We start from the raw sequence: 19,231 nt of genomic DNA, 5'->3' as shown, positions 1-19,231 counted from the left end.
TCTCATAATTAAATAGGAATCCAAATTTTTACCGTGTTATAATTATTTTTGAGAATTGTGTTTGTTACATCGAAGCCAATAAGACTTGGATCTAAAATTTTATCCATACTACCGAAGACAAAATTTAGTGGCTTTGTACATTCTTAAGATTTTGATTGTTGTGGAAAAACTTTCCTCAAATAATAAATGTTAAACATTGTAACCAAAGTTAAATTGGTCATATATATATTCTCTATATAAATACTCCTTAGCTAGGTACCATAACACAATCATCACTTTCACATTCATTCACACACTTGAAGTGCAATATTTCCTCTATCAAAATTTTCCAAATCTATCATGGCTAGCTCAATGCTCGTCAAAGTTATTTGCTTGTCTATGATATGTTTGGTTTTGGACATTCCCTTGGCCAACGCTGCCCTTTCTTGTGGTCAGATACAACTTACTGTAGCACCATGCCTTGGGTACCTTAGGAACCCAGGACCATCTGTCTCAGCACCATGTTGCAATGGACTTAGGAGTATTTATGGCCAGAGTAAGTCTATTGCTGATCGTCAAAGTGTTTGCAGGTGCGTCAAAGGAACTATATTCGGCTTACCTGGAATCAATCTTTCGGCCCTTTCTAGCATCGCTCCTAAGTGTGGTATCAATTTGCCTTACAAGATTAGCCCCTCCATTAACTGCAACACGTACTTCTCTAATCTCTAACCATTAATTAACACCCTCGTTTTTTTTTTCTTTCTCTAATACACATACACACACACACTACCATATATATATGTGTGTGTGTGTTGTTTATGATATGACCAAATTAATTTCTAACTTATTTTTTTTTATAGAAAAACAATTTATGTACAGATTTTATTAATATTAGTCCTTGCAATTATGTTTCCTTTTTATTTTTAGCCTAAGCTAATAAAATGTTTGTGATTCTTGAAAAATGAAAACAAGAAAAACTAAGTTTAACCTATCAAGTATTACTCTTTTCTTCTTGTAAAAAAAAAGTATTACTCTTTTCTACTTGTAAGTATCTAAATACAAAAAAAAAAAAAAAATATATGTATGAATTCCCTATCATGAAAATTTATCATATTAATATACATCGACAAGATGTTAGCGACTAAGCGAGATAAATATTGTATGCTTTATGGATTACTTATAAAAATAATGATATGATTTTTTTTTTTTGAAGAAGCATTATGATTTTTTTTTTATAGACATGATGAATTATTTATTATTCTTATATATTTTAGGAACTTTGTACAAAAAATATTAAAAAAGGGACTAGAAATATTTAAAACTTTTTTGTCAATTTTAAAACTTATTTTTCATGCATAATAAGTAATTATTATGCGTAAAGAAAATTAATGTCAATTTCACTTTACTCGTTGCAGGATTCCCTAATTGCGTCAAGAAATTACAGAGTCACGCAATGAGCAACTCGTGAGGCTTCATTTGATGAATAAATAATACTACTTTGGTTTGTGAAAATAACCAAAGACAGAATAAAGAGGAAGATGGCTTAATTTCCCCTGTTGTAATCGAATCCCAACTAGGGATCACTATAGTACTATGCATTTCAATATTAATTATAAATGAAATTTATTAAGCACAACTTATGCTGCACAACGTGTGGCTATCTATAGTTATTTGTAGTTTTGTACCATAGTTTCCGGACATAAAATTTTGGTGTGGCCAAAATTTTAAAAATACAATCAACTAAATTATTCCCTCCGGTTCTTAATATAATTTTTTTTTCATTTTTTAGGTTCATAAAATGATTGATGTATTTGGTCTAAAAAATCGACTAGATATATCAATTATTCCATGTATCTAGAAAACAAAAGTTTTCTTATATAAGTGACTAGAGGGAGTATACTGAAAATAAAATATAATATTTATAATTTAATACATTTACAATGAAACCACCTATTATCCATTTCTTGAAAATGAGCTAAAATAATATCACTCATTTTGTTGCATAGCGGACCCTTCACTAAATTCATAACTGAAAAAACATGTTCCACGTTTGCAGTTGCTACCGGCAATATTAAAGTTAACTTCAAAAGCTTATAAATTATATCAAATGTGTTGCACTTATTTGTTTCCACAAGTTTTGCACAAAGATATAGAAGTCCTTTTAACTTTGCAAACTTAGAGTCAGATCAAACATCTCTTACATAAGTCCAAAGTTGATGTCGCACCACCACTTCCGGCATATCTACAAAATCATTTGGATAAAGCTCAATCATCCTCAATAATTTTTTGACATCAAAAGCTGCAAATGACGATAAGGGACTCAAACATAAAACACACCGTAAAAATTCAGTATTCTCTTCATCAAACCTAGCATTGAGCTCATGCAACTACAAACCTAAAACACTAAACAAACAATCATGCTTATAATGATGCAAATTAGAAACACTAGAAACACTAAGAACGTTTAGTTTTCCTCCGCACATAGAGTGCATCCATATCAGATATGGCCAAGGCCCTATATTATCGGAACATGTGTCCGCCCCTGTATACAAGATACATATAAGTTTTAAAATTTTACATTTTATTCTAAACATTGTATGTATCCTAAATTCTTAGATCGATTAAATTATATATTATGTGTAGTGTAGCTATATATATATATATATATATATATATATTGCCCATACTATTCTACAGAAGGAATCATGTAGTTAAGGAATTAAAGGAAAAAATGAGTAGCTAGCTCTTACACACTAGATCAAGTATAAGTAAAAAAACTTAAAAAACTTAAAAAACAAGTGTGGCCAAGGCCACACAAGGCCTTAACATGTGTCCGCCTCTGGTATTGGTAGTTGCGGATACAATAGTAGTTGCGGTTGTTGCGATGCGCATTACGATTGTCTTTGGCGTGAAAAATAATTTAAAGTTTTCACATACTCTATCAAGTGGCATTACTATATCTATAACACTATTTTCTCACACTAGCTAGCTAGGAGAGTCTCATTTTATTCCATACATATTTATGGAAAGATCATTAAAATACACGGTTAAGATATTATTAAAGGTAAAATTATTTATTACATTTGACATAATTTAGAATTTGTAGGGGTGAGCATGGTTCAGTTCTGGAGAAAAATCGAGCTGAACCAAAATTGTTTTCAAAAGTCATAGTAATAGAACCAAACTGAATTGTTTGTCTTTCAAACCGAACCGAACCAAACTGTTAAAATGGTTCGGTTTTATGGTTCTGAACCAAACCACAGCTAACTTTTAACTAAAACAAACCGAACCATTAAAGTGAATCGAACCAAGCCAAACTGATAATCATGAACCAAACCGAATTATTTCAGTTTAGTTTAAAAACAGTTAGTTATGGTTCAGCTTTTTTGGTTCGGTTCAGTTTAGTTCGCCTGTTTAGTTCGGGGCTTTTGCCCACCCTAAGAATTTGGGGTTCATAAATATTAATTTATTGTGAAAATATTTGAATGAATATGATTGAAATCGTCTGATATAGTTTTTGATGCAATTAAGATGCGACTGTATGTATGATTAAAAATCACACCGTGATTGCTATGTTATGCATTTGCGGTGACTTTTGCATCAGTTGTACTGCGACCGCAAATGTGGATGTGGACCACAAATTTAAAACCGTAAATTTTACTATGATTTTTTTAAACAATAAAATTTGAACTCGATATTTTATGGTTTGCGCAACACTCTAAAAAAACAACTTGCGCTATTCCTCATGTTTCTTATTTTGAGTTAGATACCTTATAGACCTTTCGAGCAAGCCGGCACTGAAATGATTTGAAAATCACCAAATCGCAAGGCCTAGCCCTTTTGAGTAACACAAGAACAATGTGGTATAAAGCAAATGCAAGACTAGAGGATGCTGAAGAAAAAATGAAGGTGAGAAAAACACAAGAAGTGAGGTTGAATTGTGTTTTCTTTTTCTTTGTTTTGAAACTCAAGTGCTTGAAAGATATAGAGCAGAGTACTTGCGGCGGATAAGTAAACACAAGAGAGAGAGAGAGAGGGGGGGGGGGGGGGGGTACACACGAAATGTTTATTCTGGTTCCTCCCAAAATTGAGAGTAGTCCAGTCCCTTGACTCTTCGAAGGAGTTCACTATAATTACAACTGATTACAAATCCCCAAACACCTTACTTAGGACTTTGTTGCCCAACTTCACAACTTAGGACTTCCTTGCCCAAGTACACCACCTAAGACTTCTTGCCCAAACACCAAGTTTAGAACTTCCTTGCCTGGACTCTCTAGCCTATTTAGATGAACTTATAATTTATTTAGACCAAATGCACCTTGCCTTTATCTTCGCGGATAACATGGGTTATAATTTATATAAAGGGGTCTATTTCAGACGGGAGAGGAGGCTAGGGGTAATCAAAACAGATTTAAATATTCCTGTTTTTGTTGATTTTCTTGAACAAGGTGTTTAAACTACGAAAACTATATAGATATTTCAAAAATTGGATGGTTCATGATTTTGTGGTAGAACATAACCATATGTTACACACACAAGAAACAACTCATATGTTGTCATCTCAACGAAAAGTTTTAGAAATTCACTGCCAACAAATTGATCTAGCGGATGACGCCGGTCTTCAACAAAGGAGTTCATTTGATTTGATGAGTAAAGAAGTGGGTGGCAGAACCAACTTGGGATTTACACGCCTTGATCAAAAGAATTATCTAAAAAAAAGAAGGCAAAACAGTTTAGTAAATGGGGAAGCCGGGTATCTATTGCAATACTTTCAAAAAATGTCGCTTGATAGTCCTTCCTTTTATCATGCTTATCAAATGGATGTGGAAGATCAAATTACTAATGTATTTTGGGCAGATGCGAGAATGCTCTTTGATTATGGATATTTTGGTGATGTGGTTTCTCTTGATTCAACATATTGCACAAATAGTTCATATAGACCACTAGCAGTGTTCTCGGGATTTAACCACCATCGAAAAGCGGTGAACTTTGGGGCTGCATTATTGTACGACGAAACTGCAGAGTCGTTCAAGTGGCTTTTTGAGACGTTTCTAGAGGCACATAAGCAAAAAACGCCTCAAACAGTTTTTACTGATCAAGATCAAGCAATGGCAAAAGCACTTGTCCACGTAATGCCAGAGCTTACCATGGCCTGTGTACATGGCACTTAATGCAAAATTGTATCAAACACTTAAGTCATTTAATGAAAGGTGAATCTCATTTTCTTAGTGACTTTAAGAAGTGCATGTATGGGTATGATGATGAAAAACAATTTGAAGAAAGTTGGAGAACCCTCCTTGTAAACTATAATGGTGATGAAGAGCCATGGTTGAGGAGAGCATACAGTTTGAAGGAGAAATGGGCATCTTGTTACATGAATAAGGCTTTTACATTAGGAATGCGAAGCACCCAACTTAGTGAAAGTGTGAATGCAGACATCAAGAGTTTTATGAATGTGGATTTGGATATAATCAAGTTTTTGAAACGCTTTGAGGACGTTGTAGAAGAAATGAGATATAACGAATTGAGGTGTGAATTTGAATCACGTCAAAAAATACCAAGACTTATAAATTCATATTCTGATATATTGCAACAAATGTCTGAGATATATACTCCCACTATTTTTTATCGATTTCAAAAGGAGTTTGAGCTATTTGCAGCATGTTCTGTCAAAAGTATGAATATACAAACATCATCAAGTGAATATGTCATTGCCATGGCAAGGGATTTGGGAGAATGGAAAGTGTTATTTGATTTTGATAAGAAGTTAATTTGTTGCTCTTGTCGTAAGTTTGAGAGCTTTGGTATACTTTGTTGTCATTGTTTAAGAGTCTTTATTCATATGGATGTGAAATCAGTGCCTGAACCTTATATCATGAAGAGGTGGACAAAGTCTGCAAGAAGTGGTGAATTACCTATTGTTGGTATTAGTCATTTGGTGGAAGATATTGATTTGTCCCCAAAGCAACGGTACCATAAGATTTGTCCCCGCCTTATTAGGATTGCCAGTGAAGCATGTAGAAGTCCGGAAACATTCACCTTTTATTACCAAAGTTGTTGATGAATTGGAGAGGCAGATACTACGATTTCAAAATAGTCAAGTAAGTAAGGCTCAAGTGAATGAGTTTCTTAGCACAATTGAAGAAATTGAAAATGGCATTGATGGTTCAACACAAGTACATAAATTTAAAAAAAGGGAAAGCCAGAAAGGCAGAAAGCGTATGAAAAGTTGGGTAGAGAGCAGACTTACAAAAAAAAACAGAAAAGTGGTGGTTCAGGTGCTTCACAAATTAAGGTATTATTAAATTATATAACTATTGAATTTTACTATTAGATTTAGTCAACTAAATAAATTCACATTGTTTTTTTTTTTTTTTTTTTTTTTATGTTTTTACATGCAGAACAACAATAGAAAAGTGGTAAAGGGTAAACTGTCCAAAAACAGAAAAAATAATGACTCAAGTTATTCACAAAGACATGTGCAACATATGGTGTCTAATACAAGTGCACCTATATGGCTCAATGATGTATCCATGGTTAGATTATAGCAATTTCAGTATGTGAATGAACTACAAATTGTTTACTGATTAAATGTTTTTGAATTTTATGCAGGAAAACAATGACAATTTAAGTTCATTTTGTGTCACTAATTATACTAGCTTATTAATGGTAAGTTTCAATTCTATGTAATTGTCACTTTCAACAAAGCCAAATCTTGTATTTTATGCTAATCCTATGTTATGAATTATAGGATAACCTTCATGAGGATACCACAACAATGATCAATCCATAAAGATGTGAAGCAAATCTTTTTTTTTTGGGAATCTACTTCTGGTTGTGTTTTGGACATATATGCAATATCACTTTAGTTGCTACAAGTGTCAATTCAAGAAATAGTATAAGTATAAATACAATATAAGTTTTCTGGTTTTTCTGTATAATATGACTTTAGTTGCTACAAAGTGTAAATTCAAGATGAAGTAATTTATTGGTTTTTCTGTACAATATCAGAAACATCATTCATTATGATATCATATTTTCTTGATTTTTCTAGTTTAGTGGTTTAGAGATAAAGTAATTTGAGAACAAAACCAAATCTTTTTACATTAGAGTAGCCATAAACCAAATCAAAGCCCCTTTACAACCATTGACCCCTTTTATTCAATATGATAAAACTTTCTGTACAATGTTCCCAACTTCACCACATATCATTAATCTTTTTTTTTTAAAGTTAAACATCATTCATCAGATAAAAGCTGGAACACAGCCATTTGGAATACATATAGAAACAGGATCACCTGTATAATTTGAAATACCAGACACAATGGGAGTTACACCTATTCATGTTCTAATACCCACAACTTTACGAGGCCAGGCTATGAGCATCACCATTTTGTTCTCTTCTAACAAACATAACACTAACATTTAACAAACTAGAAATTAAAGCTCTACAATCTTGGACCACCATATCAATTGCTGCTATCTTTGCCTTCTTTCTTGTTAATACAATCCACCAAATGTAGCTGCATCAGAGAAAATGGAGACATAATTTAGGCCTAGATCTCGAGCTAGTTGGATGGCCCGTCTAATACCCAAAGCCTCAGCCATAATTGGATCGACTGAAATGTCGTCTCTTTTACAAGCACTGAAGGTTGTTACACTATTGTGATCTTTGAAAACCAAACCCCAGCCTGTTGGTGCATTCACACTACATCCAGCATCAACAAAAATTGAAACAGACCCAGCAATAGCAGCAAGATGGTTTGTGTGCAGTGGCTGTGATATTCGCAACAAAACACTACATCAATACACCATTTGATGACAAACCAATTTTCTCCATTGGGCTTCAATAATTTCATTATCTTCCAGTCAATAAATACAAAAGAAACAAAATCAATAGAGAAAGATAGAAACAAACAAATCAGAAAAAAGGAAGGAAATAAATTTCACATTTTTATCATTCATCTTATGTTGCGTTTTCTCTGCTTTGCTGACCACTTATCGTCTTTTTGTCGACCACCGCATAAACCATCGTCTCTTGTCGCTGCGTCTTCGACCTTTGCGTCATCTCCAACCACAGCGCCGCTGCTTCACCCACCGCAGCGTCATCTCCGACCACATCGCCGCTGCTTCACCCACCGTTGCGCCGCTGCCCAAGTTGGTGGTGTTGTCTGAATCGTTCGCACGCAGAGGATTTTCTATTTTAAGTTTAGGATTACATGTAATATTTGCAGTACGCTTGTTTTGTCAAAATAGATTTTGACTGCAAGATTGATCTAACGGGTCAGAATTGGAGAAGGAGACAATGGATGATGGAGAGAATCCGGATCCAAAGTAAAAAGTAAAAACTCAATGCATGTAATTTTTAGTTTTTTGCGAATGTCCAAAAAAACCACCTGAAGGCCCTTCTTCTACTATCTGCTTTCACACTCTTTCACTCTCACTCATTACGACGCCGCGAGAACCATAACATGCTGGACATCAACCTATTCCGGGAAGAAAAGGGTCACAACCCCGAACTCATCCGGGAATCCCAACGCCGTCGTTTCGCCAGCGTCGAAGTCGTCGATGAAATCATCAATCTCGACAAAGAATGGCGAAAACGTACTCATCTCCTCTTCCCTTTTAACATTTACAATCTCATCATCTTTAACCTAATCCTTTCAATTTTCTTTTTTCTCAGGTCAATTCGAGTTGGAAAATCTCCGCAAAGAAGTCAACAAGATCAACAAAGAAGTTTCCAAACTCAAGCGTGTAAGTATCTATCACTATCTTCATTTTCATCTTTTTACATGCAATTTCAAATCCTCGTTACATTAAATTCGATTGTAAATTCAGTCCCCGTGAGCTTAACTTAGTTGGTAGGGATATCGCAACAGAGCCGGTGTTCGAACTTCGGACACTCCACTTATCTACCTTTAAGGTGGATTTTCTAGCAACTAGGCTATTTGACCAAAAAAAATAAAAAATTAAATTCAATTGTGAATTCCATTGTTGTGTATGTGTTAGGCTGGTGAAGATGCAACCAAGCTCATTGCTGATTCTGAAGAGACTAAGAAGAAGATAGCTGAGAAAGAGGTCGAGGCTCGGGAAACCCTAAGCCTTTTGAATTCCAAATTGGAAACTATTGGAAACCTCATCCATGATTCTGTTCGAGTCGACAATGATGAGGTATTTTCTATTTTTATTATATATATGGATTTTTTTTCTTTGATATTGTAATCATTGTTTTAAAATTTATGGGATGATATGTTTTAGGCCAATAATGAAGTGATTAGAACATGGGGGGAGAAAAGGGTTGAGCCTAAACTCAAGAATCATGTGGAACTAGTTGACCTACTTGGGATAGCTGATTTGAAGAAAGGTTTGAATTTATTCATTTTTCCTAGTCAGATTATTTATTTATTTATTTATTTATTTATTTATTTATTTATCAATTTTATAAAATTGATTCTGACCAAAATTGAGTTGAATGTAAAGTGATTTATGTTTGGATACATTCCTGTAAAAGTGAGTTGACCGATAAATTTTAGTGTAAAAATCAATTTTTGAATGAAAAGCAACCATTTCTAGCTTTAAGTAGAATCAATTCTGGCGAATTCTACTCTAGAGAAACCAAATATGTCAAAATCAATTCTACACCTTGGCCTTTCTAGAAGTGGAATGAAACGTACACGAAAGTGTGTTTGTTGGTTTAGTTGTTGCAGTAGTGCGTGATTTGCACAATATCTTTCTGCCACTATACTGAATTTGGACACTGTTGAGTATTTTGATTTGTTCTGACATGTTGCTTGATTCATTAGAATCTAATTATCAGAGTATGATTTCTTTAAGTTAATTGTGTGCATCATCGTTTTTGCTGTATTTGTGTTTCCCACCTGATGCCTTTTATGTTAATCACCAATGGAACACTGCTCTCTTTCAACTTTAGTAGCTAAGGCTTTCAATAGTTTCTGCATTTCTGGTCAGATACCTTCTCCGAATGTAACCTAGTCTTTTTTTGTCATGTTGTTTGATGCATTATAGGAGCTGATGTAGCTGGAGGTAGAGGTTACTACCTCAAAGGAGATGGTGTTCGTCTTAATCAAGCTCTAATCAACTTTGGGCTTGAGTTTTTAGAGAAAAGGGAATATACTTTATTACAAACTCCTTTCTTCATGAGAAAAGATATGATGTCCAAGTGTGCTCAATTAGCTCAATTTGATGAAGAACTTTATAAGGTAAAATTGTTTATTCCATTATTATTGATCTGGGTGTCCATGTAAGAATTTGATTTTATTATAAGACATATCAGCAAGGCCTCTGTATATAGATGATATTCTATTACGAGCTTATAATTTGTGTTTTAGATGCTTATGTTTTATCTTTTTAAAGTGCGAAACTGCCAATAACATTATTGTAGATTTTCCTTTTTCTGTTTATTTGTTTTCATTCACCTTCTTTTCATTATATTTTCCATTTTTAAAATTTTGTAATGGAAATGATTTCCTTTTCCTTGCTAAAACTTTAAAACAAGCATAGTGGTGGCCTTTTTGTATTATCCTCTCCAGTCTTGATTTAAAGCAAAAGTACCTAACCTCCCACTTACTAAGAAATTTAGTTAAGTGCAATTAATTTTCTCAATCTCATGCAAAATGTGTGCATTCTTTCTCTCTATTTTTGACGGTTAAAATGTGTGCATTCTGAAAAGCGATATTGATGAAAACTTGTTTCATGAGAACAAGAATCATTGAAAAAGAAAACTTATATTATTATAGGTGTATTTCAGTAATGGCATCATTAAATATATTGAAAGTTGTTTTATATTCGAGGCCACCAAATATGAATACTTTTATGCTTACATTAGAGACTGGAGGAGTTAATGTCTTAATGGTTATACTGTCTGAAATTGAAACTACATAACAAGCCAAAGATCACCCAATCTTTTCTTCTGATCTGAACATATCTAAGGAATTATTATTTTTAGGTAACTGGTGAAGGAGATGATAAATATCTGATTGCAACAGCAGAGCAGCCACTTTGTGCATATCATATAGACGATTGGATCCACCCTACCCAGCTACCCCTAAGGTAACATGAATTTAGTTGCACGTTTAATATTAAAACTGGAAAAATATGTTAGTTTAAATTTTGGAAACATGCTTTCTGCAGGTATGCTGGATATTCTTCTTGCTTTAGGAAAGAAGCTGGATCTCACGGTCGAGATACTCTAGGAATATTCCGAGTTCACCAATTTGAGAAAGTGGAACAGTTTTGTATTACTTCCCCAAATGACAATGATTCATGGGACATGCATGAGGAAATGCTTAAGAACTCTGAGGAGTTTTACAAGGCGGTACGACAATTTCCTTCATTATAAAGCCATTCTTTCATTTGAGTGCTTATTTCAAAAGAATTTATAATAGAGTAATTTACGTTCTCCTTCCCTAAGAGATAGGAGTGCTATATATTATACTATAATATGGTTTTGAATAGTTGCTGAATTCCAGGGTAATTAATCTACGGGATTAAGCCACCTTGTCTTTGATATGCCAAACACGTCTAACCAGAGGAATGTTTAATGCATCTCTATATTTCTTTTAAATTTTGATATATATGACTTTGTTGTATGTTTATGATTATTGTCTGTCTTATGTATTGGCTAAGTACTAATACATTATGTTGATATTATTGCCATTGCATATAGATTATTCTCTTGGTTGTTATTGACCTAAACTGTACGCTTTATTTGCCCTCCTTTTTATTTTACATCTACTCTTAAGTAGTTACATTTTGTTTTACTTGCTGCAGTTGAACATTCCATATCAAATTGTTTCCATTGTATCTGGGGCTTTAAATGATGCTGCAGCAAAGAAGTATGATCTTGAAGCATGGTTTCCAGCTTCTCAAACTTACAGAGAGTTGGTATCCTGTTCAAATTGTACAGACTACCAGGCCAGAAAATTAGAAATTCGATATGGTCAGAAAAAGGTCAGTTATGCCCAGGTTCATCATATTTATGCCGTTATTACTTGGTATTATTCAGTAACTTTTGGATGAAGTTAATTTCCAGAGAGAGGAGGGGGAGAGATCTTTCCCTGTATATGTAAGAATGTTGTAATATCAATTTATGAAACCCATTCTTCCTGAAATTTCTATGTTTTTTCATTGAAAATTGAAATGATAGTTTGCAGACAAGTAAAATTTTGTATCTTTGTTAAAAACATTTTGAGAATAACTGTCGGTGATGATGGTGCTTACTTATATGGCCTGATATGTTATGATGCTAGACTCCGATAGCTTAAAGTGTGTCAATGACCACACTTGTGTTGCCATCAGCAATATGTTTATTTTTTTTGGCTACTGATTTCAACCCTCTACAAGAATGTAATTTCATAATTTTAACTGTTAGCCTTTACATCTTTTTTCGTGTTGCAGAGCAATGAGCAGTTGAAGCAATATGTTCATTTGTTGAACTCTACTCTCACTGCTACTGAAAGGACCATTTGCTGCATACTAGAGAACAACCAAAAGGAGGATGGGGTAGAGATACCAGAAGTCCTCAGGCCATTCATGGGTGGAAAGACTTTCCTACCCTTCAAGAACCAACCGAGTAGTGAAACCAAAGGGAAGAAATCGAAGGCCTAATTGCATTATTTTTAGTCTGAATGATATTTATTAAGAGCTAGTTCAGAATTGTAGGTTATGACCAATGTTATTCCTTCCATCATAACCTGTTTTCAACCGCCTCCATCCCCTTCTCGTTGTATGCTTTAAATTAAATATTAAATTATCTTTAAGGAACACAATATTTTGCAGAAAGGACATACTTGGCATGATCTGTAACTCATGTTGTGGTGGTTTTATACATTGTGAAAGACTAAGACTCCGATCGGATGTCCAGTTTTGCATGAAAGATTCTGTTGCAAAAAATGGCAAAACATGTTAATTTTTGTTGCCATAGTATGAATAGCGAGATTTGAGTGTAATGTAGTGCAAGGGAGTCCTGGTTTATGGGACTATAATTCTGAAGTCTGCATTGGTTTCTATCTTGCAGGGCATTGAAACATGTTCAATTTAATCGAGCTGCTCATATACTAAATTCAGTTATGAATTTCATTGGAAAGAGGAATGCAGTCTGGAAAATTGGGACTAGGATATTCAATGTATTGTAGTAGGAAGGGAATGGGGTGTGGCTTTGTTTGGTGGCCAGCCTTATGGCTGGTTCTTTACAGGGTTACATTAGAGTTATAATGCCTAGTTTTACAACTAAGGTTATATATTATACGGATAGTTTTTTCAACTGCGATAATTGATTTTACCCTAAACCTTTGCACGATTCCTATGTGGTCAAAGATTGCAAATCTTTCAAAAATTGCTTAAATTATTCAAAAGTCATGTATCATGGATGTTACTTCTTTAATTTGTTCTTTGTGTTTTTTAGATTTACTCCTAGTAAGTAGTAAAAAATGAAGTATGGATGCTACTGCAACTATTTTCCCTCACACACACACCTCAAAGAATTCTCCAAATCAGATGGGTTTGCATACATGTATAGAATTAATAGAAACATAGTAGGTGCTCATTGCTTTGTATCCTTGTAGGTCGCCCCGGTCAGGGGTACGCTATAATCTTAATATGTTACTGTTCTGCTAAAAAACATAGGGGGTTTGTATTATTCAAGATTGATAATGGATACAAGTATGATTAGAGGAAAAAATATTTTCTCTTTACAAGATTGAAAGAATTGTGTCTGTACAAGAATGAAAGTATGGTGGTTTCTCAGAATGAGAGCCTCCCTAGAATCAGTGAAAAAATCCCCCCTCTTCTCTTGAAACAGACCCTATTTATAGGCAAAAAATCTCTTCTTGCTTCTTAAGTAACTGCCTTGCTTGGAGAGGAATTCATGGGTAGTGGGCGGTTTCTTTTCCTTCTTCTCCAAGCTTCTTCCTTCTTCTCCAAGGCATGGTGGATCATCATGTGTTTTTCATGGTTATTTTCACGCTTCTCCTTTAGATGCTCCCATTGGGCTTTCTTTGTATTGGGCCTTAACAAATCACCTTTTGGTCCATGGCCCGGTACACAGCCCCCCAAGCACGAGGCTTCGGGAAGGCGAAGTGCTTTTAATTGAAATCACTTGGCGATTATTATGCCTCGGCGTTGTTCTATGTCGCCTATTTGTTGCCGACTTATATTCTTCGTTTGCTTGTCGCCTTATCCTTCCTTTTGTTGTTGATATTTCTTAGCTAATTTGTACGCCCTTCTATGACTTTTGAATATCTTGATGTACGCCATTTGTGGCTTTGAATATTGTTGTCATTGTTTCTTGGCGACTTTGAGCAAGTTAGCGAGTCGCCCTTCCTCTTTTTTCATTGTATTTGCATTTTCAAGCTAGCGTTGTCACCAATCTCGCCTCTTCGTCTTTCGCGATTCGTCTCGCCTGTTCCGTTGTATTTGCATTTTTACGTTGGCGTTGACAACAATCTCGCCTGTTGCCTTTTTGGCGATTGTAAATGATTCGGCGTCATTATGACTCGCCCTTCTTTGTTGTAGTTGATTTTCGTACTGCCAGGCTTGCACGCCTTATTTTGTGACTTCTTGGCAATTTAAAAAGAATTGGCGCTGCTCGGAGTCGTACTTCCACTATACTTTGTGTCTGGTGTTGACAATAATCTCGCATTTGAAAATTTTTAACTTTGCACCTGCAATGTCTTTAGCTCTTTAAATATAATTATATATCATTTATGAATAACTTTATACCTGTTGTCATTTGGCGTTATAATGAATCGCCTTGCTTTGGTTGTGTGTAAGCTTCTTCTGGCGGTGTTGATAATCTCGCCTTTCTTTGCTGTATCTTTTTCTGACGCACCCAACTCGTAAGACTTACAGGTAACGCCAAGGCCTCGCAACCTTGTTTAATTTTTCTTTTTCTGACGTACCCCACTCGTAAGACTTACAGGTAACGCCAAGGCCTTGCAACCTTGTTTAATTTTTCTTTTTCTGACGTACCCAACTCGTAAGACTTACAGGTAACGCCAAGGTCTTGCAACCTTGTTTAATGTATCTTTTTCTGACGCACCCAACTCGTAAGACTTACAGGTAACGCCAAGGCCTCGCAACCTTGTTTAATTTTTCTTTTTCTGACGTACCCCACTCGTAAGACTTACAGGTAACGCCAAGGCCTTGCAACCTTGTTTAATTTTTCTTTTTCTGACGTACCCAACTCGTAAGACTTACAGGTAACGCCAAGGTCTTGCAACCTTGTTTAATTTTTCTTTTTCTGACGTACCCAACTCGTAAGACTTACAGGTAACGCCAAGGTCTTGCAACCTTGTTTAATGTATCTTTTTCTGACGCACCCAACTCGTAAGACTTACAGGTAACGCCAAGGCCTCGCAACCTTGTTTAATTTTTCTTTTTCTGACGTACCCCACTCGTAAGACTTACAGGTAACGCCAAGGCCTGGCAACCTTGTTTAATTTTTCTTTTTCTGACGTACCCAACTCGTAAGACTTACAGGTAACGCCAAGGTCTTGCAACCTTGTTTAATTTTTCTTTTTCTGACGTACCCAACTCGTAAGACTTACAGGTAACGCCAAGGTCTTGCAACCTTGTTTAATTTTTCTTTTTCTGATGTACCCAACTCGTAAGACTTACAGGTAACGCCAAGGTCTTGCAACCTTGTTTAATGTATCTTTTTCTGACGCACCCAACTCGTAAGACTTACAGGTAACGCCAAGGCCTCGCAACCTTGTTTAATTTTTCTTTTTCTGACGTACCCAACTCGTAAGACTTACAGGTAACGCCAAGGCCTTGCAACCTTGATTAATTTTTCTTTTTCTGACGTACCCAACTCGTAAGACTTACAGGTAACGCCAAGGCCTTGCAACCTTGTTTAATTTTTCTTTTTCTGACGTACCCAACTCGTAAGACTTACAGGTAACGCCAAGGTCTTGCAACCTTGTTTAATTTTTCTTTTTCTGACGTACCCAACTCGTAAGACTTACAGGTAACGCCAAGGTCTTGCAACCTTGTTTAATTTTTCTTTTTCTGACGTACCCAACTCGTAAGACTTACAGGTAACGCCAAGGCCTTGCAACCTTGTTTAATTTTTCTTTTTCTGACGTACCCAACTCGTAAGACTTACAGGTAACGCCAAAGCCTTGCAACCTTACATTTGGTTCAGAGCTTTCATATGAGTTGATCTTGAATAATTTTTTGTTCAGAGTCCGCAGCTTAATCATGATTACTGCAAATAAGCTTTGATACATTAGAGGTTCAACGATAATAATATATGAAAAATAAAATAAACGAAAATGATACCGCCATGGGCGGTTTGTCGCGGCGCTCCTCGCCTAGTAAGAAAAGCAATTATGTTTTGACGTGGCGAGACTGAGCTCCATTGCGGTAGTTATCGCGGAATATGCTTCAACCTGAAATATTAGTTGGCGGCTTCTTTCTCGCCGAGTGGCAACAATGACCAACTGCTTGTGTTTTAAGATCGCCGCTTGAAAGGGTGTTGATGTTTATTTTGACCATATAAGAAAAGTACAGACAATGTTGATGCTTAACTTGGTTGTATGTGTGTGTAAGGCTTGATTGCGCAGATTTGTGGTGAAATTTATATCTCATCAAATACAAAATGCAGCCCCTAAGCATGAAACTTATTTTGGGACATTTTGAAAGAGTGAGAACACTCAATAGACATTAATAATAATAACAGTAAGCACATTATTATACAAATAATAAATAGATGAATATTAATCTAAAGTAATGGATCATCATATGCTCAATAGCAATGGGTATTCTAAGTTATCATCATTCCTTTGATAAAAATACTAAAATGAGATAAAACAAATCCAAATATCCGTCAAAATAGTTGTAAGTTGTCGAAAACAGAAAGTAAAGGATTGAAGGCACCTGGATTATGGTCGTTCAAGCCGGCAGATGATCTGTATATGTTCGCTTTATAACTTGAATCGTTTACCATTGTACTTGTCCTCCTCACGTCTCTTTACCTCTCACGTTGTGGTCTACATTGCATCGTATTCATCCTTAAATCGCCATAGTTCCAAAATTTGCTCCAGTTTCCACAAAACAGTTACATGATTTTGACGGCGACGATGTCCACGTTTGAAACAATCGATAAGCGAAGTTGCGCCATCAGGCAATTGGTGGCAGGATGGCGATATTGGACGACGACAACAATTTGGCGAGACGGCGAGTTTAGATTCATGAAACCAAACATAAAAGAAACAAAGTAAAATAGAAACAATAGATGATGAACCAAATTAAAGTGAGTTAGTCATCAACGAACAAGTACGCCAGTACACAAACATTATAGCGACAAAACAAAGGGCAGTTACATGTTGATAGTTTATTTTGAAGCAACAAGACACAGTGCTATGCTCCGTTGTAGCCAATTAGCACAAATCAAATCAATAAAATATACCATGACGGAAAATTGTTAAAGGCTTCATAATTGTGTTAGTCTGTTAGATTTAAGTTATACTCATCGATTTCCACTCATGAATTATACTCATGAATTATACTAAGGTCATCAATTGAAAATATATAAATCAAATCAAATTAAATTAAATAGAATATAAGCACAGGCAATTACCGTGGCAAAAGGGGTTATATTATATTAACAGGTACCGAAAATTATTGAGAGGATTCCATGAAATCAAGAGTACACAGTTGAGAAAACTTAGCTTTTAACAGAAAAACGAGTCAATCGATTACCGCTGTGGGCGTCTTTCTTTATCTCTATGATGGCCTTCCAGAGAACAGCATGAGGACAAGAATTTGTTGAATCAACTATGACTTCCCAAACGAGCCAACGACGGCGGTGACATCGTCAGAACTCAAATGGAAAGGTTGGTATGACGGCAAAGCAATATCACCGTGTTTATTCAAAAAGAGAGTGGTAGGCTGGGAAACAATAATTTTACCGCAGCCCCACGGTGGGCGCCAAAATGTTCTGCTAAAAAACATAGGGGGTTTGTATTATTCAAGATTGATAATGGATACAAGTATGATTAGAGAAAAAAATATTTTCTCTTTACAAGATTGAAAGAATTGTGTCTGTACAAGAATGAAAGTATGGTGGTTTCTCAGAATGAGAGCCTCCCTAGAATCAGTGAAAAAATCCCCCCTCTTCTCTTGAAACAGACCCTATTTATAGGCAAAAAATCTCTTCTTGCTTCTTAAGTAACTGCCTTGCTTGGAGAGGAATTCATGGGTAGTGGGCGGTTTCTTTTCCTTCTTCTCCAAGCTTCTTCCTTCTTCTCCAAGGCATGGTGGATCATCATGTGTTTTTCATGGTTATTTTCACGCTTCTCCTTTAGATGCTCCCATTGGGCTTTCTTTGTATTGGGCCTTAACAAATCACCTTTTGGTCCATGGCCCGGTACAGTTACCGCAGTTGGCAATTGCTGCACCTTTTTTTTTTCTTTCCTATTTTTGGTGTTAACACCTTCTTATGTCCGGATCAAATCAAATTTTAGAGCATAGACTCTTACAACTTGGATCAAATTATTATTGATATTTTTCGACCCTCTCTATTATACTGTATGTTAAACAACGATCAAACTTTAGTCCACTCTCCCTCAAACTTAATGATATTTAACCAACTAAGTCACAATATTTAGATTCTTTAATGGGGGAATTTGTACCCCTTATACTCTACTCCTCCATTCTCCCTTCTTATATTTTTAATACACTTTACCCAAAAATAAATACTTCGTTTGTAGTATTAACCAAGACAGAATAAAGATGATTTGTAAATTTCTCGGGTTGTAACCTATTCCCCATTACCATTAGGGATAATAATATTATGCATCTCAATAATAATTTGAATAGATGAGTCAAAATTTCAATCATAAGAGACATGCATACAAATTTCAATTTACCTAACAGAAGTGAAATTAGATCAAAATAACAAAACATTAGAATAGAGTAAACTTAGGGCACAACATAACAGTGAAATCAGAAGAAATTATGAACAGTGAAATTTGAAGATCGAAATCGAATGGAAGAGAGAGAGAGAGAGAGAGAGAGAGAGAGAGAGAGAGAGAGAGAGAGAAGAAATTGAGAGATTTGGAAAATTGAGGTTTGTGAAAAATTGAAAAATTCAGGAAAAAGAATGAGAGAATAAATTGAGGAAGGAAAATGAAAATAGAAAATATAAAATTGCAAAATAGGTTAGCCATGGTTTATCCGTGGCAAACTATATATTTAAACACAGTTGTTTTGACCATGGCTAATAGGT

General features: G+C 35.2%; 3 protein-coding genes and 1 pseudogene across 4 annotated transcripts; all 4 read left to right on the top strand.

Annotated features, from left to right (window-relative positions):
• The first annotated feature begins 252 nt into the window (after positions 1-252).
• On the top strand, positions 253-1,746 carry LOC123889938 (non-specific lipid-transfer protein 1-like). The gene is made up of 2 exons (XM_045939462.1): positions 253-689; positions 1,395-1,746. Exons 1-2 carry the CDS (start codon positions 340-342, stop codon positions 1,402-1,404), a joined length of 360 nt encoding a protein of 119 aa, XP_045795418.1. The 5' UTR covers positions 253-339; the 3' UTR covers positions 1,405-1,746.
• A 2,091-nt stretch (positions 1,747-3,837) lies between these two features.
• On the top strand, positions 3,838-5,081 carry LOC123891874 (protein FAR1-RELATED SEQUENCE 5-like; the record flags this gene model as incomplete). The annotated part of the gene is made up of 2 exons (XM_045941747.1): positions 3,838-3,888; positions 4,428-5,081. Coding segments are annotated over exons 1-2 (705 nt in total), but the record flags the coding sequence as incomplete, so codon positions are not given.
• A 6-nt stretch (positions 5,082-5,087) lies between these two features.
• On the top strand, positions 5,088-6,772 carry LOC123891873 (annotated as a pseudogene).
• Positions 6,773-7,555: 783 nt separating this feature from the next.
• On the top strand, positions 7,556-13,352 carry LOC123890538 (serine--tRNA ligase-like). 2 transcript variants are annotated; one of them, XM_045940175.1, is made up of 10 exons: positions 8,373-8,583; positions 8,663-8,733; positions 8,989-9,150; positions 9,238-9,343; positions 10,006-10,199; positions 10,946-11,049; positions 11,131-11,314; positions 11,770-11,949; positions 12,397-12,587; positions 13,016-13,352. In XM_045940175.1, the coding sequence occupies exons 1-10, from the start codon at positions 8,451-8,453 to the stop codon at positions 13,131-13,133; spliced, it is 1,443 nt and encodes a 480-aa protein (XP_045796131.1). In that variant the 5' UTR covers positions 8,373-8,450; the 3' UTR covers positions 13,134-13,352. The 2 variants fall into 2 exon arrangements, with proteins under 2 accessions (XP_045796132.1, XP_045796131.1); XM_045940176.1 differs by lacking the exon at positions 13,016-13,352 and having other exon boundaries at positions 7,556-8,583; positions 12,397-12,874.
• Positions 13,353-19,231: the final 5,879 nt, after the last annotated feature.

Source organism: Trifolium pratense, linkage group LG6, assembly GCF_020283565.1.
Source record: "Trifolium pratense cultivar HEN17-A07 linkage group LG6, ARS_RC_1.1, whole genome shotgun sequence".
Classification (NCBI taxonomy): domain Eukaryota; kingdom Viridiplantae; phylum Streptophyta; class Magnoliopsida; order Fabales; family Fabaceae; genus Trifolium; species Trifolium pratense.
Note: the sequence above shows the minus strand (reverse complement) of the source record. Positions and strands in the feature narration are given on the sequence as shown.